This window comes from Natator depressus, chromosome 3 (genome assembly GCF_965152275.1).
Source record: "Natator depressus isolate rNatDep1 chromosome 3, rNatDep2.hap1, whole genome shotgun sequence".
In the NCBI taxonomy this organism is placed as follows: domain Eukaryota; kingdom Metazoa; phylum Chordata; order Testudines; family Cheloniidae; genus Natator; species Natator depressus.
Window position 1 is genome coordinate 109,896,753 of NC_134236.1, and position 27,753 is coordinate 109,924,505.

Sequence of the window (27,753 nt, forward strand, 5' to 3'; positions counted from 1 at the left end):
ATAATCATGAATTTTTCCACCACTCAAAAAGTGAATTTATCTCCATTTTATTTATTTATTTATTTAGAAGACATTTTCTCATAGACCTGAGTTCTGTTTGTAGCTCTGTCACTGCTTCACTGTGCGGTTTTTGTGGAAGTCCATTGACCATCTGGTTTTCAGAGATACAGAATACCTGCAGATCCCATTAACTTCAAATGGAGTTCTGGGTGCTCAAGACTGCTGAAAAATGTGGTGCTCAGCCTCTCTGTGCCTCAGTTTCCCCATTGAAAAATGGAGATAATTTCCTTTGTGAAGCACTTTTAGATCTTTAGATTAAAAGCACCACACAAGTGCCAAGTAATATTTATTTTATTTAGGAATATATAATTTATTAATTTATTATTTACTTGTAATTGCATTAAAATACATTGTCGCAACTATCTGGACAGAAAAACTGGTGGTCTGCCCCCAGCCTTCTTATATATTTAATAGCAGAGACCAGAAGGTATTGAGGTCTCATTGCGAGGAACTCATTTGGGTGCGTGGTGTGTTTTAGCAAAATGTACTTTAGTGTCCTTTATGAAATATTGTAACAAAAACTAAATTACTATGGTCAAGATAAATGAACAGAGTAGATGCTGTGCATGCATTTGTCTTACCCATGTCATTTTCCGTTTACTCTCTATTTTGAAAAATTCAATAGTTTATTTGACCAGTCAGCGGTTTGTCTTCTGTACTTTATTAATATTAGAGGCCTGAGCCAAGAGCAGGGCTTTACTGTGATAGATGCTGTTCCTACACATGGTAAGAAGTAGCTGTATCTTTTTATAGCTTAAAATATCCCCATTTTAAAGATGGAGAACTAAAGCACAGAGAGATAAAGGAACTTGTCTGAAGTCACCTGACAAGTCTGTAGCGCAGTGTCTGATTGAATCCAGAGCACCTTAGTCCCAGTCTGATGTCTTAACCATAAGATCATCCTTCTCTGTTTACAGTTCTTGAATTAGAGGTTCATGATGCTGTGTAAACTGTTTTTGCTTTTTAAGGCAGTGATTGATCCTGCCTCATTTTACCATCTCCCTTTACTAGTGTTAAAGCTGTATCGGAGAATGGAGTTGGAAAAAACAGGTTAAACTTTCAGTTGATGTTTTTGCCACTTCCCGGCAACACACATTTGAGCCAATAAATGAACAATGGCAGGAAACCTGCAAATTCTTCCATGAACAATTTGACTGACTTAACAGTAACTTGCTGGAATTAGTTTCTCACTGGGTTAATTACAGGCTGTTGTTCTGCATGGGAAAGTAATACTGATATAATCTAAAGTGTGACTTTAAACCAATATAGTTAAACTGGTATAGTCCCGATACATAGCCTTATACGGGTGTTTGTTTGTTTTTTATTTTATTTTTTTCTTGTTTAATTTGTCACTTTGGAAATGGTTTAAACTAAACCTAAAAAAGTCACTCTTATGGTGAGCTATTCTGGTATAAATATGTTGGTTTAAATTCACACCTTAGCTGATAGTGGCTTAGCTTTCCTATGTAGACAAGCCCTTAGTGTAGCTGAAGAGCCAGATTATAAGATATTTCTCAATCAGCTGATCATTTATAATGCTTTTGCCAGCTGCTCTCTGAGTTATTGTTATGTAGTTCTTCAGCTGCTGGTTCTTCATTTAAGCTAATATGTATTTTTTACATATATTTACAGTTTGGAGAAAAAATAGTCCTTAGTTGTCTCATTCATATTTTTAATTTTGTTTTGTTTTAGGGAAACCTATTCTTATGCTTATAGCATTGTAAGATGCATCCTATAGGACCTTATGTCATGTGTTGTAAGGTATCTGTAAAATGAGAAAACAAATGGTGTCATTGCATCAAAGTTCCTGCAAGGGAAGTTGATGATGATATGGTTTTCACTGTGGCAGTTTAATAAAGAGTCTGTAAGCAGTGAAAAGAAAAGGAGTACTTGTGGCACCTTAGAGACTAACCAATTTATTTGAGCATAAGCTTTCGTGAACTACAGTTCACTTCATCGGATACATTCAGTGGAAAATACAGTGGGGAGATTTATATACACACAGAACATGAAAAAATTGTCTACAGCGAAGCTCTACGATACAACCACATTTGCTCCAACCCCTCAGACAGAGACAAACACCTACAAGATCTCTATCAAGCATTCTTACAACTATAATACCCACCTGCTGAAGTGAAGAAACAGATTGACAGAGCCAGAAGAGTACCCAGAAGTCACCTACTACAGGACAGGCCCAACAAAGAAAATAACAATGCCAGTAGCCGTCACCTTCAGCCCCCAACTAAAACCCCTCCAACGCATTATTAAGGATCTACAACCTATTCTGAAGGACGACCCATCGCTCTCACAAATCTTGGGAGACAGGCTAGTCCTTGCCTACAGACAACCCCCCAGCCTGAAGCAAATACTCGCCAGCAACCACACACCACACAACAGAACCACTAACCCAGGAACCTATCCTTGCAACAAAGCCCGTTGCCAACTGTGCCCACATATCTATTCAGGGGACACCATCACAGGGCCTAATCACATCAGCCACACTATCAGAGGCTTGTTCACCTGCACATCTACCAATGTGATATATGCCATCACGTGCCAGCAATGCCCCTCTACCATGTACGTTGGTCAAACTGGACAGTCTCTGCGTAAAAGAATAAATGGACACAAATCAGGTGTCAAGAAGTATAAGATTCAAAAACCAGTCGGAGAACATTTCAATCTCTCTGGTCACTCGATTTCTGACCTAAAAGTGGCTATTCTTCAACAAAAAGACTTCAAAAACAGACTCCAACGAGAGACTGCTGAATTGGAATTTAATTTGCAAATTGGATACAATTAACTTAGGCTTGAATTAGAGACTGGGAGTGGTTGAGTCATTACACAAAGTAAAACGATTTCCCCTTGTTTATTCCCCCCCCCCCCCCACTGTTGCTCAGACGTTCTTGTTAACTGCTGGAAAAGGCCTACCTTGATCATCACTACAAAAGGTTTGCCCCCCCCCACCCCCCCCCACTCTCCTGCTCATAATAGCTCATCTTAAGTGATCACTCTCCTTACAGTGTGCATGATAAAACACCCATTTTTTGACGTTCTCTGTGTATATAAATTTCCCCACTGTATTTTCCACTGAATGCATCCGATGAAGTGAGCTGTAGCTCATGAAAGCTTATGCTCAAATAAATTGGTTAGTCTCTAAGGTGCCACAAGTACACCTTTTTGCAAATACAGACTAACATGGCTGCTACTCTGAAACCTGTAAGCAGTGAGGTTTGTCGCTGCTTACTTGTGGTAGGACAGTAATGTGAAAATACATGAATGTGTGTGTGCCACCTTGCTTTCTCAGTGTTGATGGAGGAACGTGCAGAACTTAATAAAAGACGCAATGACTGAAGAACTTAATAAAAGACACAATGACTGAATGGGGAAAAAAAAGATGAAAAATTTTGTCTGACCTTTTAAACCAGGTTTGATGCTGAAAATGCTGAGCTGTTGAATTGGATTTTGAAATCAAAAACTGCCATTCAGGCCATAGAGATCAAAGAATACAAGAAGATGAGAGAGACTGCAAACGTGAAAGAAAAGTTGAAGGTAAACTGAGAAGATGGAAGGATGTTCCAGTGAATAGTTTGTGTCAGTTTTTGCTTGCTATCAGTTGGTGGTACAGTCAGATCTGAGAGGTTTCTGTGGATTAAGTCCCATTGTTAAATGGCTCTAGAATGCTGGGCAAATGTGGAACTCTCTGATTGGCTATAAGCGATATTGTGGCTGTCGGGTCATGCTTACTGATTTACTGGGAGTTGGGTTTTTTTTCTTGCTAATATCTATCTTCAGTATAGTAATAAGTGCATTTCTTGAGGATTATTGTGTTTTCTATCTGGCTACTTATTTTGGCCTCATGGCTGACAACTGGAGATGGGGACTGATTGAAAACTCAAGAAACTTTGGGGAAGTATACAGCTGTGGGCAGTCTCTACACACAATCCCCTGGAGACATACCCTCTGCCCACCCTATCCCTCAGAAGAGCCTGAAGTGTTTTATTGCTAAAGTAATTGGAATCTTACTACTTAGAATCTTAGCATAGGTCAGAGTCCCTGTAATTATATGCTTTATACAGTACTGTTGCTATAAAACTGTCACCAACCTGTGAGACAGTGTAGAATTTACAAGACCCTGTGGGAGCTATGCCTCCTCTGTCTTGGATTCATGCCATTGGAAGAGTTAATCCTGGTCACCATTTTTTTTTTTAAAAGCATTGTCTTTGCAAAAGCTTACTGGAATATTAGCAGTACTTGAATCTGCTTGTGGAATCTTAATGTGCATATGTAAGTCTCCAGAAGGAGGCTCACTTCTGAGTAGCCTCCAGTGCAAAAAGATGACATTGAGGCTATATGGAAGGATGTTATAGCTGCTGCTGCTAGTATTATTATTATTATTTTATTCATAAACCTCCATAAATGTGCATGGCTCTTCACAAAACAATCCCTGCCCAGAAGAGTTTACAGTATGATCCCAATTCTGCAATTTACAGCACACAGACGGCATGCTCCCCTGTGGAGCCCCATTTAAGTAAGTAAGGGTTCCAGGGAAGTGTAGCAGTTCCACCTGTCTGTTGTCAATTGCAGGCTTGGAGTCTGTGTTCAGACAGGAGTAGAAGAGGGTGACAAACATGAAGAGTTGATGGAGAAAAGGATGAGTGTGCAAACAATAAGTCTGTGAGGTCACTGGCATGCATCAGGAGGGATTATAATTAAAAAGTTAATTGAATTTTAGACTGTGGCTTGTGCATCCCTTCAAGAAGATTTATTTTGAGGGGGAACTGGAAGGAGGGGTAGATGGATGGCGCAAGAGGGAGTAGCGAGGGGGTTCCTGGTGTGTGTGTGTGTGTGAGATTTTAAAAATAAAAAAACCCCAGTGAAATGTGGGTTAAGGATGTGAAGGGTTATTTAGCTGAGCTGTTTGACCTGAGCACAATGGACATGTTGGGAAATGGAAACGAGAGAAGAGCTAAGAAGGAAGATGGAGCCACTCCAGTTTCAAAATGTTGGCCCTATATTTACTAATAAGTTAAAGAAGCCAATCTGAACCAATAATTTAATTACTGTCCCCTGCCCCCAAAATAAAAAGGAAGGAAGAAGGGAAATGATTTTGACAGTTTCGATTTAAGAAATTTAAATTCAAGGTTGAGGTTTTGGTATTCAGCGCTCTCCACAGGGCTGGCACAGGTTATCTGAGGAACCATCTCCCTCTACACAATCACACTGGAGCAATACACCCATTAGTACAGAGGGCAGGTTTCTAGACCTCCAGCATCTATCGCAGACTTCACTCCCAGAATGTATCAAAATGACCATGAATCTCTCTGCCTTCACACCACATTTGAAAGCTCATTAATTCAACTCAGATTTCCCTCATTACTCAATTATTTTTAAAGAAGCTTTTTTGGGGGAAATGGTAGGAGGGAAAAGAAACTTCAGTTATTTGAAAGAATTAACAGTTTCACGTCTAATGATGTGTGGTATGGCGAGAGAGGGAAAAATAAAAGCGCCTGGAGCCCTGATCTTGCAAGCATCAGGGCATTCTCCAAAGAACAAATTAAAAATGTGTAGGCAGGGCAACATGGAGAAGCTTGCATCTGCAATATCTACTTTCTAGGCAAATTGGAAGCTTCAGATTTCACGGGATTTGACGCATTCTTTAACAGAATTACATACATCTGCAGGACCAACTTCTGCAGCTCACAGTGTAAATTACTGCAGTTAGCTCTACTCAGCGGATAACACTGTTCACTTATTGTTAATTTGGGGCCAAATCCTACTCCTGTGAATTTATGAAAGTTTTCCAGAGACATTTAGGAGACCAAAAATGAGGCCCTTTAAGGCACACACAATTAACTGGAAAAGAACATGGGAGTTAAGCATTCAAGAATAAAAGGCCAGGAAATTCTACCCATTGGCTGAATTTGACTTAGACTAAACTTAATAAACATGGATCAAACAAAAAACCAAGAATGCTACAACAACACTAGGAATAAAATTGCAGTGTTTTATCAACTTCTTGCAACTGGCACTGGGAGAAAATGCTTGTTGGCTTTAAATGCAGGGAATAAAATATTCCCTGGGGAGCCAGTACAGAGAGTGTAGAGTGGTGTGCCCTTGCTGGCCTGTGTTGCTGAGTAAGTGGGCTGTTACCTTCACCCCACTGTTCTCTTCTGAGATTTCCAACTGTACTTTTTACTGTATTTTAATATGAATTAAAAAGTGACTGAAAAGTCACTTTCCCATGGGACACTGAATGGCTGCTAAATAGTTAGTCACATGCTGCATGTTTCAGGTTTGAATTGGAATTCATATATGAAAGGGTCCACATCTCATCATCACTGGCCCACCAGACTGTTTTGGTCACCTTTTATTTTTGGTATCCTGCTACTATGATTAATCTTTCACTTTTTTTGTGACCAGTAAGTTTTACTGTGTAATACAGTTTTACACTAGTTTCTGAAGGAAACATGACTAGAAAACACTCAAAGATGTGTTGCTGTTTGCAACTGGAATCTCCTTAAAGAAATCCTGAGTTATCTGGGGAGTGGCAGGGAAGTATGTATTATGTGCTGTACTGAAAGTTTTTATGTCAATTGAAATGCCCATCTTTGAAACTATGTTCTTTGTTGGGATTTGATTCACAGGCCCTAGAAAAAGAAATGGCCGAGAAAAGCCAGAAGATAGATGATCTGAGCCAAAGCGGACAGAATCTGTTGGATCAAATGGGAAAGGGTAAGAGATCTTTAAAGTTCTTTCATTTTGTTTTGGTGGAGGCAAGTGATGTAAGCACTTGACTGAGTGGAAACAGAGGCATTTATTGAAGATACTTTTCCAGATTAAGCCTTTCTTCAACTCTTCTCTTCTAGAGAGCTGAATGGGTCTTAATTGTGTTGGTGAACACAATGCATGTGAATGTTAACAAAACTTACGAAAGGTCAGCTCTGAAAACATTTCTCTAAAGTAGTATGTGTCCATTCTCTTCCTCCTAGGGTTTCTGTTTTATTTCCAGTGATCTGAAGATGTTGGAAAAGGCAATGTTCAAATTATATATTGTTTTGGAATCTTACACAAAGCATTTGTCTTAAAGACTTTCATACTGGCCTGCCGTTTTAGAGCAAAGTTTGAATTGGACAAATATCAGTGTATCTATCTCTGAATATCTGTCTACTTTATGCATGTTTGACTCTGTGTAAAAACTCTGGTCAGTGTTTTTGGTAATACAGTCACTACCCATGGTACAAAGAAGACGATCATAGCTTGAGACCTAATCTAAGTGAATGTTTGTTAAAACCCAAACTTTTGAAAACTTCTAATTAACATCAGTGAAAGCTGAATCTTTCAGCCATGCCAAAGGATTCCTAGATAATAATTCCAATAAATATAATGAAATGCTGTCAGTAAAGCATGTCTCATTGTCCTGTAAAGCAGCTCTTCACATACTCTGGAGACAGAATGGTTGTTGATCTGAGGTCTAGTCCACAATTGCACCCTGGCACCATAGTTATGATTAGCAGAGCTCTCAGCTAGTCAAAGGGGTGATGCATACCACTATTAGCATGTTGACAGTGATGTCTGTGTATGCAACACATGCAGTGCATGCCTCAGGACTGACTGTGCCCGTAGGATGATTCTGTCTGGCCCCTGAACACTTCATGGAGGACATCATTTTGAAGAACCAGATGGCATCCTCCACAGCCTGTGATCTCACACACGAGAGGTCATGCCACATGTTCTACAAAATGGGATCCTTCGCACGTACGAGGTCATGACCTTGCATCCACGTGTAAAGTTGCATGCCTTACATGTTAGGGGGCTTATTCCTTCACCCACTTACTTCCGTGGTCCTTCTCGCATGAACAGAGAGCAACAATACCCGAAGTCCAAAGGTGCAAACAATTCGATGTTTATTGGGGTGAACCTCCAGCAAGCATGATTCCAGTTTCCTTCCTTAGTGTCCCTCTTCCCAGCTCTGACACCACAGAGCCTTACACCTGTGTCCCTGTTCCCATTCCTGCCCTTAGCCAAACATGATTCCAATTCCCCACCCCCATTCCCTGTTCCCATTTCCCCCACCCACACACGCACCCACCCACTTCCTGATTGACTGCAGACTATATAGTAAAACTTGAGTTTTGCTTAGCTGTACCTTAACCAATGATTTTACTGAAATTTAACTAACCAGTCCTAACATATTGTAACATGATTATGTAACCAATTATATCCCACCACCTTAATTAGTTTACACCCAGCAAAATTAATTATACAGCAGACCGGAACAATCACAGAACCAGACAGAGATTATACAGACAAACAATAGCAAAGTGGGAACTATAATGACAAAACAATGCAGAAGTGAGGATTTCACATCCCAGCTATTGATAAGTGAGTTCTTGCCAGACAGCATCCTAAATTTCCTTTTACATTTTCTAGGCGCTTCCCTTTCTCTGGAGGTGATAGGCACTATCAGGACAGGATTGTATTCCTAACAGCCCAATAGCACCTTATTTCAATGTGACTAGTTTGGAATGTGAGGATGTGACCAATCGCTTCCCGGCTTATGGCTGCCTCTGTTGCTTAGCCAAAGGCCTTAGCCTAAGCACAGGGCCTCAGACTGTCTCAGTAAGAGAAGGCACTTACACTGGGAGACAGTGATTTTGATTCTTTCTTTTATACCTCTAGAACTAGCCAAGTGATAAGAATACCCCTAAATTCTTAAAGTACAGGCCTTTACAGACAGGCCTGAATATCTATATCCTAATAGCGCACACCATTGGTGTTGACCATTTTTTCTGATAGTCTTCATAAAACTTCTGCTAGGCTACCCAATACCCAACAAAGCATGAAAAAAAACCTCCCCCCACCCCACTCTCCTGCTGTTATTACCAGCAGGAGAGTGGGGTGGAGGGAGGTATTTTTTCATGCTTTGTGTGTATAAAAAGATCTTCTACACTTTCCACAGTATGCATCCGATGAAGTGAGCTGTAGCTCACGAAAGCTTATGCTCAAATAAATTGGTTAGTCTCTAAGGTGCCACAAGTACTCCTTTTCTTTTTGGTAAAGTGAAATAAATTTATTAACAAAATTAGGATTAATAGAGACAAGGTGGGTGGGGGTAATATCTTTTATTGGATCAACTTCTGATGGTGAGAGAGACAAGCTTTTGAGCCACACACAACTCTTTTCCAGGTCTAGGAAAGGTACTCTGAGCATCACGGCTAAATGCAAGATGGAACAGATTGTTTAGCATAAGTAGTTAGCACACATTCTAAGGGACCATTCAAGGTTGAGTAGCTCGTTAACATCTCTGCAGTGTTAGGACAAAAAGAGGGGTCCATGATTTTTAATATCTAGCAGAGCTATGAATTTAAGCTGCCAGGATCATCTTCTGAAAGTGTTGTGCAGGTTTCTTTGAGGATGAGGATTGATAGGTCGGAAATAGATTGATCACTTTATGAAAAGTGTTCATTCACATGTGATTGGGTGTTCTGATCTTTTATCATTTTCCTGAGTGAGTTCATTCAAGAGCATAGTGATTGTCTGGTCTCACCCACATAGTTGATGGGGCATTTAATGCACTGACTGAGGTGTACCACATCTTGTGATAGGCACGTGTAGAATCTGTGGATCTTGAAAAGTGTGTTATGGGGAGTTTTGATCTTTGTGGCGGTGATGATATGTCTGCAAATTTTGCATCTGTTGCCACTTTGAGTTGGTGTGTCCTGGTCTGTGGGTAGCTTGCTTCTGATGAGGAGCTTGGAGAGTCAGGGGGTGGTGTTTGAAGACCAGGGTTCAGGAAAGCTTTTCTTTGGGATGAGGTCCCCATTGAGTATGGGTTGTAGTTGTTTGATACCCAATATAGGTTCAAGTGTGGGAGGCAGGTGATAACTAGGGGTGTGCAGTTGGATGGGCTTTTATTTCTGTATTGAAGCAGATTCTTTTGGGGTATTTGGGTGGCTTGTTCCATGATTTGATATACTTCTCTGGTGGAGTAGCCTTGTTTGGAGAAGGCAGCTTTAAGTGGATTAAGGTGTATATCCCAGACTTGAAGTGAGTTTAAATATAAGGAATGAAGATAGAGTTACAAGTAAAATATGCTTCTAAAATAAATATGCTTCTAAAAGTCTAAATCTTGATCTAGAAAGATACAGGTTTTGTTCAAAATGGTTTCTCTTGCCCAAGGCTTTGGAGCGGTGCTCCGGCTCTGCTCCAGCTTCAGGCAAAAACCTGTAGCTCCACTGCTCTGGAGCTGCTCCGCGCTCCAACTCTGGGCTCCTCTCCAAAGCCCTGCTCTCACCAGTCATTCTTCTTCCCAGCCATGGCTGACTGTCCCTCGGTAAGGACCTTCAACGAAAGTATAAGGTGCTAGCTTCCCTGGTCGTCTTAGGTGAAAGATCTTTGCCTAAGCAGGTTACTCACATACGTTTGGTTCCAGATATTTCAACCACCTTTTGGTTGAAGGGCATCCTCTCAGCTTGCAAGAATTCTGGCCTCGTGTGTCCGTCGAGTGATGGATGACAAAGACCGCTTCTCTCCTTGCTTATATGTTCCAAAATTCAATGACTTTGGGCATTATTTTTATTATTTTGGGCACTATTATTAAAATGCTGCATTGGTGCAACTGCAGTGCTTAAGTGAAGATGCTTGTATGCTGTCAGGGTTTCCTCCCCACTCTGAACTCTGGAGTACAGATGCGGGGACCCTCATGAAAGAACCCCATAACTTATAAGTACCAGCTTAGGTTAAAAACTTCCCCAAGGCACAAATCCTTTCCTTGTCCTTGGACATAACGGCTGCCACCACCAAGTGATTTAGAAAAAGATTCAGGAAAAAGACCACTTGGAGTCCCTATTTCTCCAAATATCCCCCCAAGCCTCTTCACCCCCTTTCCTGGGATGGCTTGAGAATAATATACTAATCAATAGGTTAACAAAGTGAGCACAGACCAGACCCTTGGGCGTTTAGGACACTAAAAATCAATCAGGTTCTTAAAAGAAGAACTTTATAATAAAGAAAAAAGTAAAAGAATGACACCTGCAAAATCAGGATGGAAGGTAACTTTACAGGGTAATAAAAGATTGTAAACACAGAGGACTCCCCTTTGGACTCAACTTGACAGTTACAAAAAACAGGAATAAAACTACCTCTTAGCATACGGAAAAATCACAAGCTAACACATTTGTTTGCCTTTACTTACAGTTTCTGTAATTTTAGATGTAAAATTTCAGGTATCTTTTTAGGAGCTGGTTTACCTGCTTGGTCTCTCTCTCTGTCCCGAGGGGGAACAAATAAAGAGAGCACAACTCCTCTCCCCCCCCCCCCCCAATTTGAAAGTATCTTCTTTCCCCATTGGTCCTTCTGGTCAGGTGCCAATTAGGTTAGTTGAACTGATTAACCCCTTACAGGTAAGTGATTCTGTACCTCTGGCCAGGAGGGAATTGATGTTACTGCATACATAAAGGTGGTTACCCCTTCCTTTATATTTATGACATATGCTAATGGGAGAGCTTCTCCTGTCGGTGTAGTTACCCGCCTCTCAGGGAGGTGGATTAGCTATGTGGATGGGAAAAGCTCTCCTGTTGGCGTATGGGGTTAGCTCAGTATAACCATGTTGTGCAGGGGAGTGAAAAATCCATTCCGCTGAGCAATGTAATTATGCTGATATAGGTCTGTGGGTTAGATGTGGTCTTTGTTTCAAGAGGCAGGATGACTTTATGCTTTTCTTCCCTTCCTGTGGGCTTCCCGTCCCCACGATAATTTCTAAGTAAATGGAGCTTCCGTTGTTTCTGATTCCACCATGCTTAATTTACATAGGAGACAGGTAGATAGCTGTGACATCCTCTCCTGTTTCCGCAGACAGTACAGCCTAATATCAATATCTGTAATTTCTTATATAGTGTTAATACATACATCTTACAATGATGTTAGTCACCAGTGTGTCATTAGCTTTCAGAGAAGACCTCACTTTGTAAACTTTTATAATACAGTAATATTGTATACAATCAGTTGATTCAGTTGAGTTATTAGTTTTCAAATGATACCTCACAAGACACCATTTTGTACAAAGATTATTACAATAGTGTATAGGGTGAGAATATAGGAGTGCTTAACGTTGCACCTGAGTCTCTGTTACAATGGGTCAGAATCTCTCACAACCTGATGAGCTAGCTAATTCAGTGTAAAGCTAGACAGTAAAAACTTGTGCTGCTTTGTAATTGTTTCTAGGTTTCGAACCTTTTTCGGGGAGGAATCTATTCTTTAAACTATGAAGGTCTTTGGCCTTAACAAGCACTACATACTGATTATAATGTAAAACACATGTTTCAAAATTTAGCTAGCGCCACTTAACAATACGATATTATAGAAGTATTGTTTAACTTTTCTGTCGAGGGGAAAAATATATAATGTCAAGCAAGACAAAATATGTAGATTTCTCTTTTAAAATTTATGACTTCTTCACCTAGTGCATATACTTCATAAGGTCTCATCCAAATACACCTTGTATAAGGAATTGGCAAATTGAAACAAATAGCAACACAAACTTGCAACTGCAAGATATAAAGAGTATTTTTAAGAATCTGAATATTGATTATTTTAGGCTGTAATTCAGAGTGCCTCAGTCATTATACTAGAGTATTAGATATTATAGCCTTGCTAATTAAAGTTACAAATTCTTCATATACCTGAATATCCAGATACCTTATTAATAATAGATTTCGGAGTAGCAGCCGTGTAAGTCTGTATCCGCAAAAAGAAAAGGAGGACTTGTGGCATCTTAGAGACTAACAAATTTATTTGAGCATAAGCTTTTGTGAGCTACAGCTCACCTCATCGGATGTCTTATTAATAATGGTGCTACAGGGATGAAGATTATGAATCTGGAAAGTACCTGTAAGATCACTGTACTACGTTATGTTGCCATAAGCCACAGTTTCTACTACAAATCATGGTGTTACCAGCACTGAAAGTGATTGCAAGTTTCAAGGCAGCGTGATGAATACAAGCATATATATATAACGTTTTAGCGTAGACAAAATCCCCAATTACTTACCAACCACAAGGGAAAAAAAATACAAACACAGCGAGAAAAGTGTGTGGGTGAAGCTTGTTCGTGTTACGATATTACGTCTTCAAGGCATGTATTGTACTGGTTGTTCAAATTTATTCAGTCTTTTTTTAAAAAAAGTGTGTGAGAGCTAGAGAAATGCTTCATTCAGTCTCTGTGGGCTGGCAATAGCCTTGTGTTTGTCAGATTGTGTTTTGCAGTTATTATTCTTATTAACATCTAGTTCTTAATCACATCTGTCTGCAATGTAACATTGTTCGGTATTGTTCCTCCTCTTTCCCAGCCTGACAATGCAGCATTTCCATCCACCCTTTCAACAAATTTACTGACCCCAGTGTACAGTTAGGGACTGATGCTTTCTAGTTTGCTGCTTGCCTTTTTCAACAGTGACTCTAGAGTGCTGCAGGGAAAACTTCATTAAAAAGCCCATTGTTTAATGAAGTTAATTTTGTTTACTGATTTAAGATGTTTAAATGTTAACTTGCAAACTACAATTCAATATTTAAAATAAAAAACGGGTGGCAGCTCATCACTGTAAACTGTTAATTTGTTTGTCAGAGGGAGTGAGTGGCACTCAGAGCTGTGGCTAGCCTGGGTCAACTGACTTGGGCTTGTGGGGCTCAGGTTGCAGGGCTAAAAATTACTGTGTAGACATTTGGGGGACCCTGAGAGTGTGGAGGATCCTGAAGCTTGGGCTGCAGCCCAAGCCCGAACATCTACACAGTGATTTTTGGACTCTGAGCCTGAATCAGCTGACTTACTCCAGTCACAGGTTTTTTTATCCCTGTGTAGACATACCCTAAGTCTTGCTTATAATATAAGCTTGAAATTAAAAGCCAAAATGCTTATTACCACGATTTGACATAGCCCTGGTCTACACTAGGACTTTAGGTCGAATTTAGCAGCGTTAAATCGATGTAAACCTGCACCCGTCCACACGATGAAGCCCTTTATTTCGACTTAAAGGGCTCTTAAAATCGATTTCCTTACTCCACCCCTGACAAGTGGATTAGTGCTTAAATCGGCCTTGCCGGGTCGAATTTGGGGTACTGTGGACACAATTCGACGGTATTGGCCTCCGGGAGCTATCCCAGAGTGCTCCATTTTGACCGCTCTGGACAGCACTCTCAACTCAGATGCACTGGCCAGGTAGACAGGAAAAGAACCGCGAACTTTTGAATCTCATTTCCTGTTTGGCCAGCGTGGCAAGCTGCAGGTGACCATGCAGAGCTCATCAGCAGAGGTGACCATGATGGAGTCTCAGAATCGCAAAAGAGCTCCAGCATGGACCGAACGGGAGGTACGGGATCTGATCGCTGTATGGGGAGAGGAATCCATGCTATCAGAACTCCGTTCCAGTTTTCGAAATGCCAAAACCTTTGTCAAAATCTCCCAGGGCATGAAGGACAGAGGCCATAACAGGGACCCGAAGCAGTGCCGCGTGAAACTGAAGGAGCTGAGGCAAGCCTACCAGAAAACCAGAGAGGCGAACGGCCGCTCCGGGTCAGAGCCCCAAACATGCCGCTTCTATGATGAGCTGCATGCCATTTTAGGGAGTTCAGCCACCACTACCCCAGCCGTGTTGTTTGACTCCTTCAATGGAGATGGAGGCAATACGGAAGCAGGTTTTGGGGACGAAGAAGATGATGATGATGATGATGAGGAGGTTGTAGATAGCTCACAGCAAGCAAGCGGAGAAACCGGTTTTCCCGACAGCCAGGAACTGTTTCTCACCCTGGACCTGGAGCCAGTACCCCCTGAACCCACCCAAGGCTGCCTCCTGGACCCGGCAGGCGGAGAAGGGACCTCCGGTGAGTGTACCTTTTTAAAATACTATACATGGTTTAAAAGCAAGCATGTGAAAGGATTATTTTGCCCTGGCATTCGCGGCTCTCCTGGATATACTCCCAAAGCCTTTGCAAAAGGTTTCTGGGGAGGGCAGACTTATTGCGTCCTTCATGGTAGGACACTTTACCACTCCAGGCCAGTAACACGTACTCGGGAATCATTGTACAACAAAGCATTGCAGTGTATGTTTGCTGGCGTTCAAGCAACATCCGTTCTTTATCTCTCTGTGTTATCCTCAGGAGAGTGAGATATCATTCATGGTCACCTGGTTGAAATAGGGTGCTTTTCTTCAGGGGACACTCAGAGGAGCCCATTCCTGCTGGGCTGTTTGCCTGCGGCTGAACAGAAATGTTCCCCGCTGTTAGCCACAGGGAGGGGGGAGGGTTGAGGGGGTAGCCACGCGGTGGGGGGAGGCAAAATGCGACCTTGTAACGAAAGCACATGTGCTATGTATGTAATGTTAACAGCAGGGTTTACCCTGAAAGAGTGTAGCCAGTGTTTTATAAAATGTCTTTTTAAATACCGCTGTCCCTTTTCTTTTCTCCACCAGCTGCATGTGTTTCAATGATCACAGGATCTTCTCCTTCCCAGAGGCTAGTGAAGATTAGAAAGAAAAAAAAAACGCACTCGAGATGAAATGTTCTCCGAGCTCATGCTGTCCTCCCACACTGACAGAGCACAGACGAATGCGTGGAGGCAAATAATGTCAGACTGCAGGAAAGCACAAAATGACCAGGAGGAGAGGTGGCAGGCTGAAGAGAGTAAGTGGCGGGCTGAAGAGAGGGCCGAAGCTCGAATGTGGCAGCAGTGTGATGAGAGGAGGCAGATTCAATGCTGAGGCTGCTGGAGGACCAAACCAGTATGCTCCAGTGTATGGTTGAGCTGCAGCAAAGGCAGCTGGAGCACAGACTGCCACTACAGCCCCTGTGTAACCAACCGCCCTCCTCCCCAAGTTCCATAGCCTCCACACCCAGACGCCCAAGAACGCGGTGGGGGGGCCACCGGCCAACCAGCCACTCCACCACAGAGGATTGCCCCCCCAAAAAAGAAGGCTGGCATTCAATAAATTTTAAAGTTGTAAACTTTTAAAGTGCTGTGTGGCATTTTCCTTCCCTCCTCCACCACCCCTCCTGGGCTACCTTGGTAGTCATCCCGCTATTTGTGTGATGAATGAATAAAGAATGCATGAATGTGAAGCAACAATGACTTTATTGTCTCTGCAAGCGGTGATCAAAGGGAGGAGGGGAGGGTGGTTAGCTTACAAGGAAGTAGAGTGAACCAAGGGGCGGGGGGTTTCATCAAGGAGAAACAAACAGAACTTTCACACCGTAGCCTGGCCAGTCATGAAACTGGTTTTCAAAGCCTCTCTGATGCGTACCGCACCCTCCTGTGCTCTTCTAACCGCCCTGGTGTCTGGCTGCGCGTAACCAGCAGCCAGGCGATTTGCCTCAACCTCCCACCCCGCCATAAACGTCTCCCCCTTACTCTCACAGATTTTGTGGAGCACACAGCAAGCAGTAATAACAGTGGGAATATTGGTTTCGCTGAGGTCTAAGCGAGTCAGTAAACTGCGCCAGCGCGCCTTTAAACGTCCAAATGCACATTCTACCACCATTCTGCACTTGCTCAGCCTGTAGTTGAACAGCTCCTGACTGCTGTCCAGGCTGCCTGTGTACGGCTTCATGAGCCATGGCATTAAGGGGTAGGCTGGGTCCCCAAGGATACATATAGGCATTTCAACATCACCAACAGTTATTTTCTGGTCTGGGAATAAAGTCCCTTCTTGAAGCTTTTGAAACAGACCAGAGTTGCTGAAGATGCGAGCGTCATGTACCTTTCCCGGCCATCCCACGTTGATGTTGGTGAAACGTCCCTTGTGATCCACCAGAGCTTGTGGCACTATTGAAAAGTACCCCTTGCGGTTTATGTACTCGCCGGCTTGGTGCTCCGGTGTCAAGATAGGGATATGGGTTCCGTCTATGGCCCCACCACAGTTAGGGAATCCCATTGCAGCAAAGCCATCCACTATGACCTGCACATTTCCCAGGGTCACTACCCTTGATATCAGCAGATCTTTGATTGCGTGGGCTACTTGCATCACAGCAGCCCCCACAGTAGATTTGCCCACTCCAAATTGATTCCCAACTGACCGGTAGCTGTCTGGCGTTGCAAGCTTCCACAGGGCTATCGCCACTCGCTTCTCAACTGTGAGGGCTGCTCTCATCTTGGTATTCATGCGCTTCAGGGCAGGGGAAAGCAAGTCACAAAGTTCCATGAAAGTGCCCTTACGCATGCGAAAGTTTCGCAGCCACTGGGAATCGTCCCAGACCTGCAACACTATGCGGTCCCACCAGTCTGTGCTTGTTTCCCGAGCCCAGAATCGGCGTTCCACAGCATGAACCTGCCCCATTAGCACCATGATGCATGCATTGGCAGGGCCCATGCTTTCAGAGAAATCTGTGTCCATGTCCTGATCACTCACGTGACCGCGCTGACGTCGCCTCCTTGCCCGGTAGCGCTTTGCCAGGGTCTGGTGCTGCATATACTGCTGGATAATGCGTGTGGTGTTTAATGTGCTCCTAATTGCCAAAGTGAGCTGAGCGGACTCCATGCTTGCCTTGGTATGGCGTCCGCACAGAAAAAAGGCGCGGAATGATTGTCTGCCGTTGCTCTGACGGAGGGAGGGGCGACTGACGACACGGCTTACAGGGTTGGCTTCAGGGGGCTAAAATCCACAAAGGGGGTGGCCTTACATCAAGGAGTAGTTCAGGCAGGACTTCACGGAGGGTTCCAATAAGAAATGTTGCACCTAAGTTGTTATTCTTATTGGAACAAGGAGGTTAGCCTGGCCTCTGATTGATACATGGCTAGATTTACCTCGCTGCACCTTCTCTGTGAGTGACTGCAGTGTGACCTAGAGGAATGAGTCCCCTAGACAGGGGAGAAGGCAAATGAGTACAAAACAAATCTGGTCTATTTCTAGTTTTGATCCACTCCATCTATCTTTTACATCTTTGGCTGGCAGCAGACGGTGCAGAAGGACTGCAAGCCATCCACATGTCATGGCTGCTCGGCAGAAGATGGCACAGTACGATTGCTAGCCATCCTCATCTCTTGCCTGCCCGGCAGAAGATGGCACAGTACGACTGCTAGCAATCCGTATTGCCTGCCTGCTCACCATTAGACGGTTCAATATGACTGACTGCAGGACTAAAGAGAATGACCTGGTCAAGTCACCAAAATTTAGTCCCTGCGCCCATGACTGCCCAGGCGCTCCCAGCCGACGTGGCTAGGAGCACCTTGGACATGACGAGGACGGCTATCAGTCATACTGCACCGTCTGCTGCCAGAAGGCAGTGGGTTGCTGCTACTGTGTAGCAATGCCGTACCGCGTCTGCCAGCACCCAGGAGACATACGGTGACGGTTACCTGAGCGGGCTCCATGCTTGTGGTGGTATGGCGTCCGCACAGGTAACTCAGGAAAAAAGGCGCGAAACGATTGTCTGCCCTTGCCTTCACGGAGGGAGGGAAGGGGGGACTGACGATGTGTACCCAGAACCACCCGCGACAATGTTTCAGCCCCATCAGGCATTGGGATCTCAACCCAGAATTCCAATGGGCAGCGGAGACTGCGGGAACTGTGGGATAGCTACCCACAGTGCAACGCTCCGGAAGTTGACTCTAGCCTCGGTACTGTGGAAGCACTCCGCCGAGTTAATGCACTTAATGCACTTTTGTGGGGACACACACACTCGAATATATAAAACCGATTTCTAAAAAACCGACTTCTATAAATTTGACTTATTCCGTAGTGTAGACATACCCATAGTTTCAAGGAAGGCTGACTTAGAAGTAAAAAAAAAACACCTGTGTGATTATAGATGAAACTATATATAATTTATTTGCATTAATATATCTGAAGAATGTAATGATTAGATATTTGTAAATCAAGATGTGTTGCAGTTTCTCTAACCACAATGGTTTATTTCCTTCATTGACTCAGAGGAACTTTTTACTGAGGATGTGAAAAGTGCCCTGGAGCAGATATTGACAGAGTGGAAAGAGGTGATCAGGCACCTGGAGGAACTGGCAAGAAAGATACAATACCAGGATGAAATAAACACATACTTTAGGGAAATGGGTGAACTTGAGAAGATTATCAATGAGAAGGAGGTGTGGCTAAAAAATGCCACTTCAGCATTGCAAAAACCATCTTTAACAGCCCTAAAAGAGTCATGTCAGGTAAGGTTGGCAACTTTGTTTACTTTCATATCAGTCTTATAGAAGAATGGAATACCCCAGATTACCCTTACACTGTTGACACAGGCTAAACTAATCAGCTCAAAAGCACTCAAGTCTTACTTAAAATTAATGGGACTTAGATGCATTTGAAAAGGTTATCCTAAATCTGTTGAATAATCATAGCACAACTATTTATACAAATGGTTTAAATGTATGCCTTGTTTTGTTTTTGTGTTCTTTAATTTTTTCACAGCGGGAGCTCACTCATCTGTTAAGTCTGTGCCCTCAAATTGAACATCAGACTGCTACCTCTAAGGTGCTCACATCACAACCTGCTGCTCCAAATTTCATCCAAGACAGCTTGAGCAGTTTTACTGATCGCTTCAGATCTGTCAGACAGAAATTGGAAGAATGGCATCAGCAGCTGAAGAAAGGTAAATATTCCGTTTCTTCTATTTAAATCACATTGATGCCTCTTTTGATTCTGTCCCTCTTAAAAATCAGATTTTGATACATACTCTTTTGGTGCATAGTCTGATGTTCTCTGAGCCTGCAAAGAAGTGGTGCTGCACTGTATAATATGTATGATTGTCTTAGGCCTTCATTGACATACTATATACATCATGTAGTCGCACTGCAAGTGCCATGTAGAATTTGTAGCTGTGTAGAAATATAGAAGTAGCTTTTCCATTTTCCTCTTTTATCCACAGATCATTAGTTCTTAGAGTAGGTTACATTATAAGTCCGTGATATCCAGAGAGAGTTTCAGAAAACGATAGAAAGTGCTGAAAGGAATGATTAGAATGTCTGAAAGGTAATATAAGGACAGATTATTGCTCTTGAAACCTATTATACCGTGCACTATTATAAATATAACAGTTAAAGAAACCGCTTGCAACTATTCTTGTCAAGGACAGTTCACCCCTTATGAAGATGCCTAGTACACTGTTGGAACTATGTATAATAAATTTAAAAAAGTGATAAATTTATCAGTCTGGTTCTATAATCCTTCACTCTGGCACTATTCCTGTTGACTACAGTGGGAATTTTTCTGACATACAGATTGTAGGACCAGACCCAGCACCAGCCAATTATAGTCTAAGAAAGGAAACATTTATGCTTTCATGAATTGTATATGCTAAAATTATGGGATAAATTGCTGTGCTGCCAAGAAACTTAGTTCTCTTTTGATTGTTGGCTGGTTGGTTAGGCCACAGTCTACAAAATAGGAAAAAGTTTGAGAACTATGTCTAAAATACATTTCTCTTCTAAAAGTCTGTAAAGTGCCCCTGTAAGGTTATCTGTCTCCGTATTGCCTTGTACTTCCGTTGTTTGTCGGTTTTTTGTATCTACCTGTTTTGTCTTGTCTTAGACTTAGATTGTCAGCTCTCTGGGACAGGAACCATCTCACATGATTCTCGGGTGGCTAGCATAATGGAGCCCGGATTGCTGCCCTTTGGCACTACAGCAATCAAAATAATTAATAATACATATAATAATAGTAAGGTTCCATGTTTGTGTCTCTGATTTCCTTATCAAATGTGTTCAATTTACAAGTTTAAAAAACATGTCGTAATTGCTAGCTCTGCTAGCCTATGATCTATTATTAATCATGTTTATGATGTTAGTTATGACTAAGGACCAACCTACTGTGGAAGCCCCATTGTGTTAGGCACCAAACAAACACACGGTAGTAGTTGGACCCTGCTCTGAAGAGCTTATAAGTAAGGCTATGATTTGGTGGCTATGAATCAGTGACTTCCACAGACCTCTGCGACTTCACCCCGCAGCTGCTGGGAGGTGCAAGGTACCCCCACCTCCCCTGGTGGCCGGGAGCTGCGGGGTACGCCTGCTGGCAGTGCTGTGTGTGGGGAGGGGAATCCATAGTAGGGCAGGGTGCTAGACCCTCCTCTCTCCCCATTTTGTCATGGATATTTTTAGTAAAAGTCAGGGACAGGTCACAGCTTCCATGAATTTTTGTTAATTGCCCATTACCTGTCCCTGACTTTTACTAAAAATGTCTGACAAAATTGTAGCCTTACTTATAAGCCAAATAGATGAGACAAACATAGGGTCTTAACAAACAAAGACAACCTTGTGGTCACCGCAAACAACACATTAGTTCCACTTTTTTTTTTGGGTGGATTTTGTTAGGAAGGGGATAAATTAAATAGAAAGGGAAGGGGGTGAAGGGGGCAGGGTAAGAGGAGCAGGTTTGGAGTGAAGCTGAAGGGGAAGAGGCTGTGAGGGAAGGGGGTGATTAGAGTGAACAGCCAATCAGCACAGGAAATAGAAAGTCCTGTTAAAACTGTAAAAAGTTCTGAATGTCCAGAGGTGGTCCCCGCTTTGGCTACTTCTGCCCCTTCCAGCTGCAGTCTCTGGCTGGCTCCTCTTCGTAGTTTTCCTCCAGTGCCCCATGAAAGTTAAGATAGCTGCTTACATATCTCTAGTAATTAGGCCTGCAGTATTATCTGTGCTCACTGCCCTCCATGTGGGTGTAACTGATGGAAAATTAACAAGCATTTCTCTTGGTGCATAAGAAGCTGTGTTGGTTCTCTGGTGCCAGCTGGAGTAAAAAGTAGTGAAAACAGATCTAGTTGCTGAGCTTATAGGCTTCTAAATAGACACAAATAACTGATCTTCTGTGTCCTATTTATAATATGGAGATATACCTATCTCATAGAACTGGAGGGGACCGGTTTCAGAATAGAATCACACTTGAAATAACTCTTGAGGAACCCCCCATTTTGAATTCCCAATCTGATCTCCCACATTTCCTGCAGCAACTATATGGCTTTATATGTTAAAAATTAATATCAGGATTGTATTAAGGAGATACAGACAAGGTGAAAGTAACATAGTGGTGCAACTGGTTAGGTACATCTTCTCATCTCGTGCCTGCTATTTATTTATTTCTTCCTGGGTGTATAGCTTTTTTTAACATCAAGTCTCCTCCTCTTGTTGCCTGCAGACTTGACTGCTCTCACCTTTTGCTGGTTACTTTGCAGTTCTATATGTTGTTTACCTCTCTGATTTTGGTGGTGTCTGCAAATTTAGTTGAAATTACACAGAAGAAATGTTAAGCAAAAGAGAGAGTTTCTAGCAGACTTCAGTTCCGGTATACCAGTGTTTCTCAGCGACTGGTCCGTGGACAGGTCTCCCTGACACAATTTAGGAAGGCAACAACCCTGTCCATGGTAACAAAAAGGTTGAGAAACCCTGCTGTATAGCAGATATACGAGGGAACTTTGGAGGAATGACTGGTAAGGGAACAAGATTAAAATTAATTTTGAGGAAAAGAATAATTATTTGACAAAAAAAGGAGATGGGGAAACTTGTAAAATAGGCAACAATGCAGGTTTCAGTCCTATCTGCTGCTGTGTTGTATATGATCCATGAGAGATGTGGTATTACAGAAAGTCTATGACTGTAAGACCTCATTAGTTGTGACTCTCTAGAGAGCTTCTAGAGCAGGGGTTCTCAAACTTCATTGCACTGCAACTCCCTTCTGACAACAAAAATTACTACATGACCCCGGAAGAGGGGACCGAAGCCTGAGCCTGCCCAAGCCCTGCTGTCCCTGGCGGGGGAAGGGCAGGGGGTGGACTAAACCAAAGCCTGAGCCCGGCTGTGGGTGGGGGCAAACCTGAAGCCCCATCAGCCAGGGCTGACAGCCTTGGGTTGAAGGCTTTAGCCCTGGGCGATGGGGCTCAGGCTTGGGCTTTGACCCTGGGCCCGAGCAAGTCTAACGCCATCCGGGTAACCCCAGTTTGAGAACCACTGTTCTAGAGGATTCATCTGACCAGCTAAATCTCACAAATCCCAATATCTTTTTTACATCCTTCATGACTACTTAAATTGAGGTGTGGTGTGTAGCAAGATGATGTGAAATCACACACACCCTTTTTATTTTTGTGGGTGCATGGGTCAGTGCTTGAATATTGGCTTCTATGTAGGGCTGAACTGGCCTTTTAGTTCACCTATTCAACCACTGTAATGGAAGTAGGTCTGGGTACCACAAGTAGCCTCTGTGCTATTGAATTCATCTTCTGAATCTCAGTAACTGGTTCTGTCAAGCAGAAAAAATAGGTGATAGTAACAGTTATTGTTTAGGTCACAGATGTAGGGGGGAATCTTATCTGGCTATGGGCTTTATCCTGCAAGGCTGTGAGTGCCCTCAGCTGCTACTGTGAAGTGAAGGGGATTTGAAGGTATTCCACATGTTGCAGTCAGACAGTAAACTATTGAATATATGCAAGGTTTCAGTGAAATATGATATTTCATAGAATCATAGACTTTAAGGTCAGAAGGGAGCATTATGATCGTCTAGTCTGACCTCCTGCACAACGCAGGCCACAGAATCTCACCCACCCACTCCTGTAACAAACGTCTAATCTATGTCTGAGCTATTGCAGTCCTCAGATTGTGGTTTAAAGTCTTCAAGGTGCAGAGAATCCTCCAGCAAGTGACCTGTGCCCCACGCTGCAGAGGAAGGTGAAAAACCCCCAGGGCCTCTGCCAATCTGCTCTGGAGGAAAATTCCTTCCCGACCCCAAGTATGGCGATCAGCTAAACCCTGAGCATGTGGGCAAGACTCACCAGCCAGACACCCAGGAAAGAATTCTCTGTGTAGTAACTCAGATCCTACCCCATCTAACATCCCATCACAGGCCATTGGGCATATCTACAGCTAGTAGTCAAAGATCAATTAATTGCCAGAATTAGGCTATCCCATCATATCATCCCTTCCATAAACTTATCAAGCTTAGTCTTGAAGCCAGATGTGTCTTTTGCCCCCACTACTTCCCTTGGAAGGCTGTTGCAGAACTTCACTCCTCTGATGGTTAGAAACCTTCGTCTAATTTCAAGTCTAAACTTCCTGATGGCCAGTTTATATCTATTTGTTCTTGTGTTCACATTGGTACTGACCTTAAATAATTAGTCTCCCTCCATGGTATTTATCCCTCTGATATACTTAGAGAGCAATCATATCTCCCCTCAGGCTTCTTTAGGTTAGGCTAAACAAGAAAAGCTCTTTGGCTCCTTTCATAAGACAGGTTTTCTATTCCTCAGATCATCCTAGTAGCCATTCTCTGTACCTGTTCCAGTTTGAATTAATCTTTCTTAAACATGGGAGACCAGAACTGCACACACTATTCCAGATGCGGTCTTACCAGTGCCTTGTATAATGGTACTAACACCTTCTTATCTCTACTGGAAATACCTCTCCTGATACATCCCAAGATTGCATTAGCTTTTTTCACGGCCATATCACATTGGCGGCTCATAGTCATCCTGTGATCAACCAATACTCTGAGGTCCTTCTCCTCCTCTTACTTCCAAGTGATGTGTCCCCAGTTTATAAAAAAAATTCTTGTTGTTAATCCCTAAATGCATGACCTTGCACTTTTCACTATTAAATTTCATCCTATTACTCCAGTTTATAAGGTCATCCAGATCTTCCTGTAGGTCCTTCTCTGAATTGGCAATACCTCCCAGCTTTGTGTCATCCGTAAACTTTATTAGCACACTCTGGCTTTTTGTGCCAAGGTCAGTAATAAAAAGATTGGTCCCAAAACTGATCTCTGAGGAACTCCATTAGTAGCCTCCTTCCAGCCTGACAGTTCACCTTTCAGTGTGACCCGTTGTAGTCTCCCCTTTAACCAGTTCCTTATCCACCTTTCAATTTCATATTGATCCCCATCTTTTCCAGTTTAGCTAATAATTCTCCATGTGGAACTGTATCAAATGCGTCACTGAAATAGAGGTAAATTAGATCCGCTCAGTTTCCTTTGTCTAAAAAATCTGTTACCTTCTCAAAGAAGATCAGGTTGTATTGACATGATCTACCTTTTGTAAAACCGTATTGTATTTTGTCCCAATTACCATTGACCTCAATGTCCTTAACTACTTTCTCCTTCAAAATTTTTTCCCAAGATCTTGCATACTACGGATGTCAAACTAACAGGCCTGTAGTTACCCGGATCACTTCTTTTCCTTCCTTAAAAATAGGAACTATGTTAGCAATTTTCCAGTCATACGGTACAATCCCTGAGTTCACAGATTGATTAAAAATTTTTGCTAATGGGCTTGCAATTTCATGTGCCAGTTCCTTTAATATTCTTGGATGAAGATTATCTGGGCCCCCCGTTTTAGTCCCATTAAGCTGTTCAAGTTTAGCTTCTACCTCGGATGTGGTAATATCTACCTCTTTTCATGGAGTCAATTAGTAACTTCATGTACTACCATAACCTCTTGATGGAGCTATTTTTGTAATTAACTGCAGCCAAATATATAAATGGTAAACGCACAAACAAATATATGGTAATGATCTGTTCTGGAATCTCATTTTAGGTCTTTTATTAAGATCTTTCATATACTTGTAGCATTTCCTCTGATGCAGAGCTTTTGGATGGACTCCTGCCAGACTGACCTATATCTGTATTACCAAATATGCTTGTAAACTAAAGATGTCCAACTACTTTTTCATTAAGCAAAACTATTAAAATTTCTAATATATTCTTAATTTTTAGCCAATTTTAAACTTAGTAAATGATAACATGGGCATATATGTACCTTTATTTACAAAAAAGTAGCATTCTTCTGCATGAAATAAATCCTAAGTTATGTGAACTATGTTTCAGTATCTATGCCTGAACTATATTTAAATGTAGTGTGATTTATGTGCTGTTTGATATTTCATAGTCTGTTGGATCATAGACCTTCAGTGCTATCAGTTTAGGCTACATTGAAAAATACTGAACATCTACCTCATTCTCTGCGCACAGTCCATTTTGTGAGTTGAACAAGGCAGTGATCCTATGGAGAAAAACGGGATGTGACCATTTCATTCAAGTCTATAACATAATACAGCAAAAGTGGTAGCAAAGAGTTAAGATTCCACAGACATCCTTAACTTCAGAATTTTTTGACTGCTAAATGCTTTACTTTACAAAGTTTTAAACCTCATGCAGTGCACATCATCCTCACTGAATGTAGTAAGGGGCCTCTAGTCTCATTCACCAATCACTCTGACATGAAATAAGGCAGGGACCCTTCAGAATAAATATTACTCCGGGGTGGGGGGGGGAAGGGGGGAATTCTATGCCACTGCACAATGCAGAATTTTGCAGAAATTAATGTTGTGTGTGCAGAATTCCCCCCCGCCCCCAGAAATGGGCTGCAGAGATGTTGGCTGCCCCAAGGGGCTGCTGGACCCAGCAGAGCCTTGCTCACAAATAGAAGACAAGACTCAGGGAAGTTCCCAGCATGCCCTGAGGGAAGGAGGAAGTGTGTAGGAAACTCGGTGCAAGCTTGGGACCCAGCATCAGGATGTTTCTCCCTCTGGATCCCTGGGCTCTAGGAGAGTAGGGGGTGTGAGTGTCTGAGCCACGGGGGCTCTGCAAGTGGGCTGTGGGGGAGAGGAGGGTGTGAGTGTCTGGTCTGGATGGGCACCGCTGGCCTCTGGGGCGGTAGGGGCTGTGAGTGTCTGGGCTGGGGGGGCCATAGCTGAGGTTTGGGGGTGGGGACCACAGCTGGCCTCTGGGGGGGTAAGGGGTGTGAGTTTCTGGGCTGGTGGGGCCCCATGACTGGGCTCTGTGGGGAGGGGATGGGATGTCTGGACCCCTAGCTGGGCTCTGTAGGGGAGGCGGCAAAGAAACAGGAACTGAGTTGTTCTAGAGGTTTCTTTTAACTCTTGCCTCCTGGGGGATATTTTTTGTGTGTGTCTGTATTGTTACATACTTGCTCACAGGTATTTTGAAATAAATTAGTAAAATATTTGAAACTGGTGTGATTATATAGTGTGGTTTTTGATAAATAAAATTTGCAGAATTTTTAAACTTTTGGTGCAGAATTTTTGGTGCAGAATTCCCCCAGGAGTATAACATGTAACTGCATAGACTAAAGTGTAAGGTGTACACGCAAAGCCTTAGCTTCGGCATTTCTGGGCAGGGGCCTGATTCAAAGTCCACTCATGTTAGTGGAAACGCTTGCATTGCCTTCAGTGGGTTTTAGATGAGGCCCTCAAGCATTAATTCAAAATATGTTTTTCCTCAGTGTAGCTAACTAAAACTCATACATAAAAGAACAACTTTTAAAAATCCTGAAAGGTGTGTAATTACTTTAGCAAATTAAAATGGTGGGCTTCCACTATTATTACCATGTCTAAAATGGGAGCTCAGAACCCCATGAAACAGCTACTTACTGTTACTTGGTAGGAAGGCGCAAGCAGGATAGTTCATGATTAGATTAAAGAATTGCTTTCCTATGTACTGATGATTAAATTTAAGTAGTTATTTGTATGAGGCCTGATTCAGAGCCTACTGAATTCCTCAGGAGTCTTTTCATTGACATCAGTGGGTTTTGGATGAGGCCCATGGAATGTAACAGAAAATTGGAGTGCCAGATTACCTCCTCCATGCACCTTGCTAAATATGTTCTTCCCTAATGGGAAAAGTGATTATGCAAGGATGCTGCATTCCTGAAATTAAATTTAATTAATTAGCAAAACATATTTGAAGTATATGATACAGGATAAAG

General features: G+C 42.5%; 1 protein-coding gene across 1 annotated transcript in view; it reads left to right on the forward strand.

The window, feature by feature from the left end:
- UTRN (utrophin) overlaps window positions 1-27,753 on the forward strand; it is a 594,030-nt gene that overhangs the window by 152,392 nt on the left and 413,885 nt on the right. The window contains exons 18-21 of the mRNA XM_074948548.1: window positions 3,486-3,609; window positions 6,705-6,792; window positions 18,975-19,213; window positions 19,467-19,647. Of these exons, the coding sequence (XP_074804649.1) occupies window positions 3,486-3,609; window positions 6,705-6,792; window positions 18,975-19,213; window positions 19,467-19,647 (632 nt within the window). The remainder of the gene's footprint in view (window positions 1-3,485; window positions 3,610-6,704; window positions 6,793-18,974; window positions 19,214-19,466; window positions 19,648-27,753) is intronic.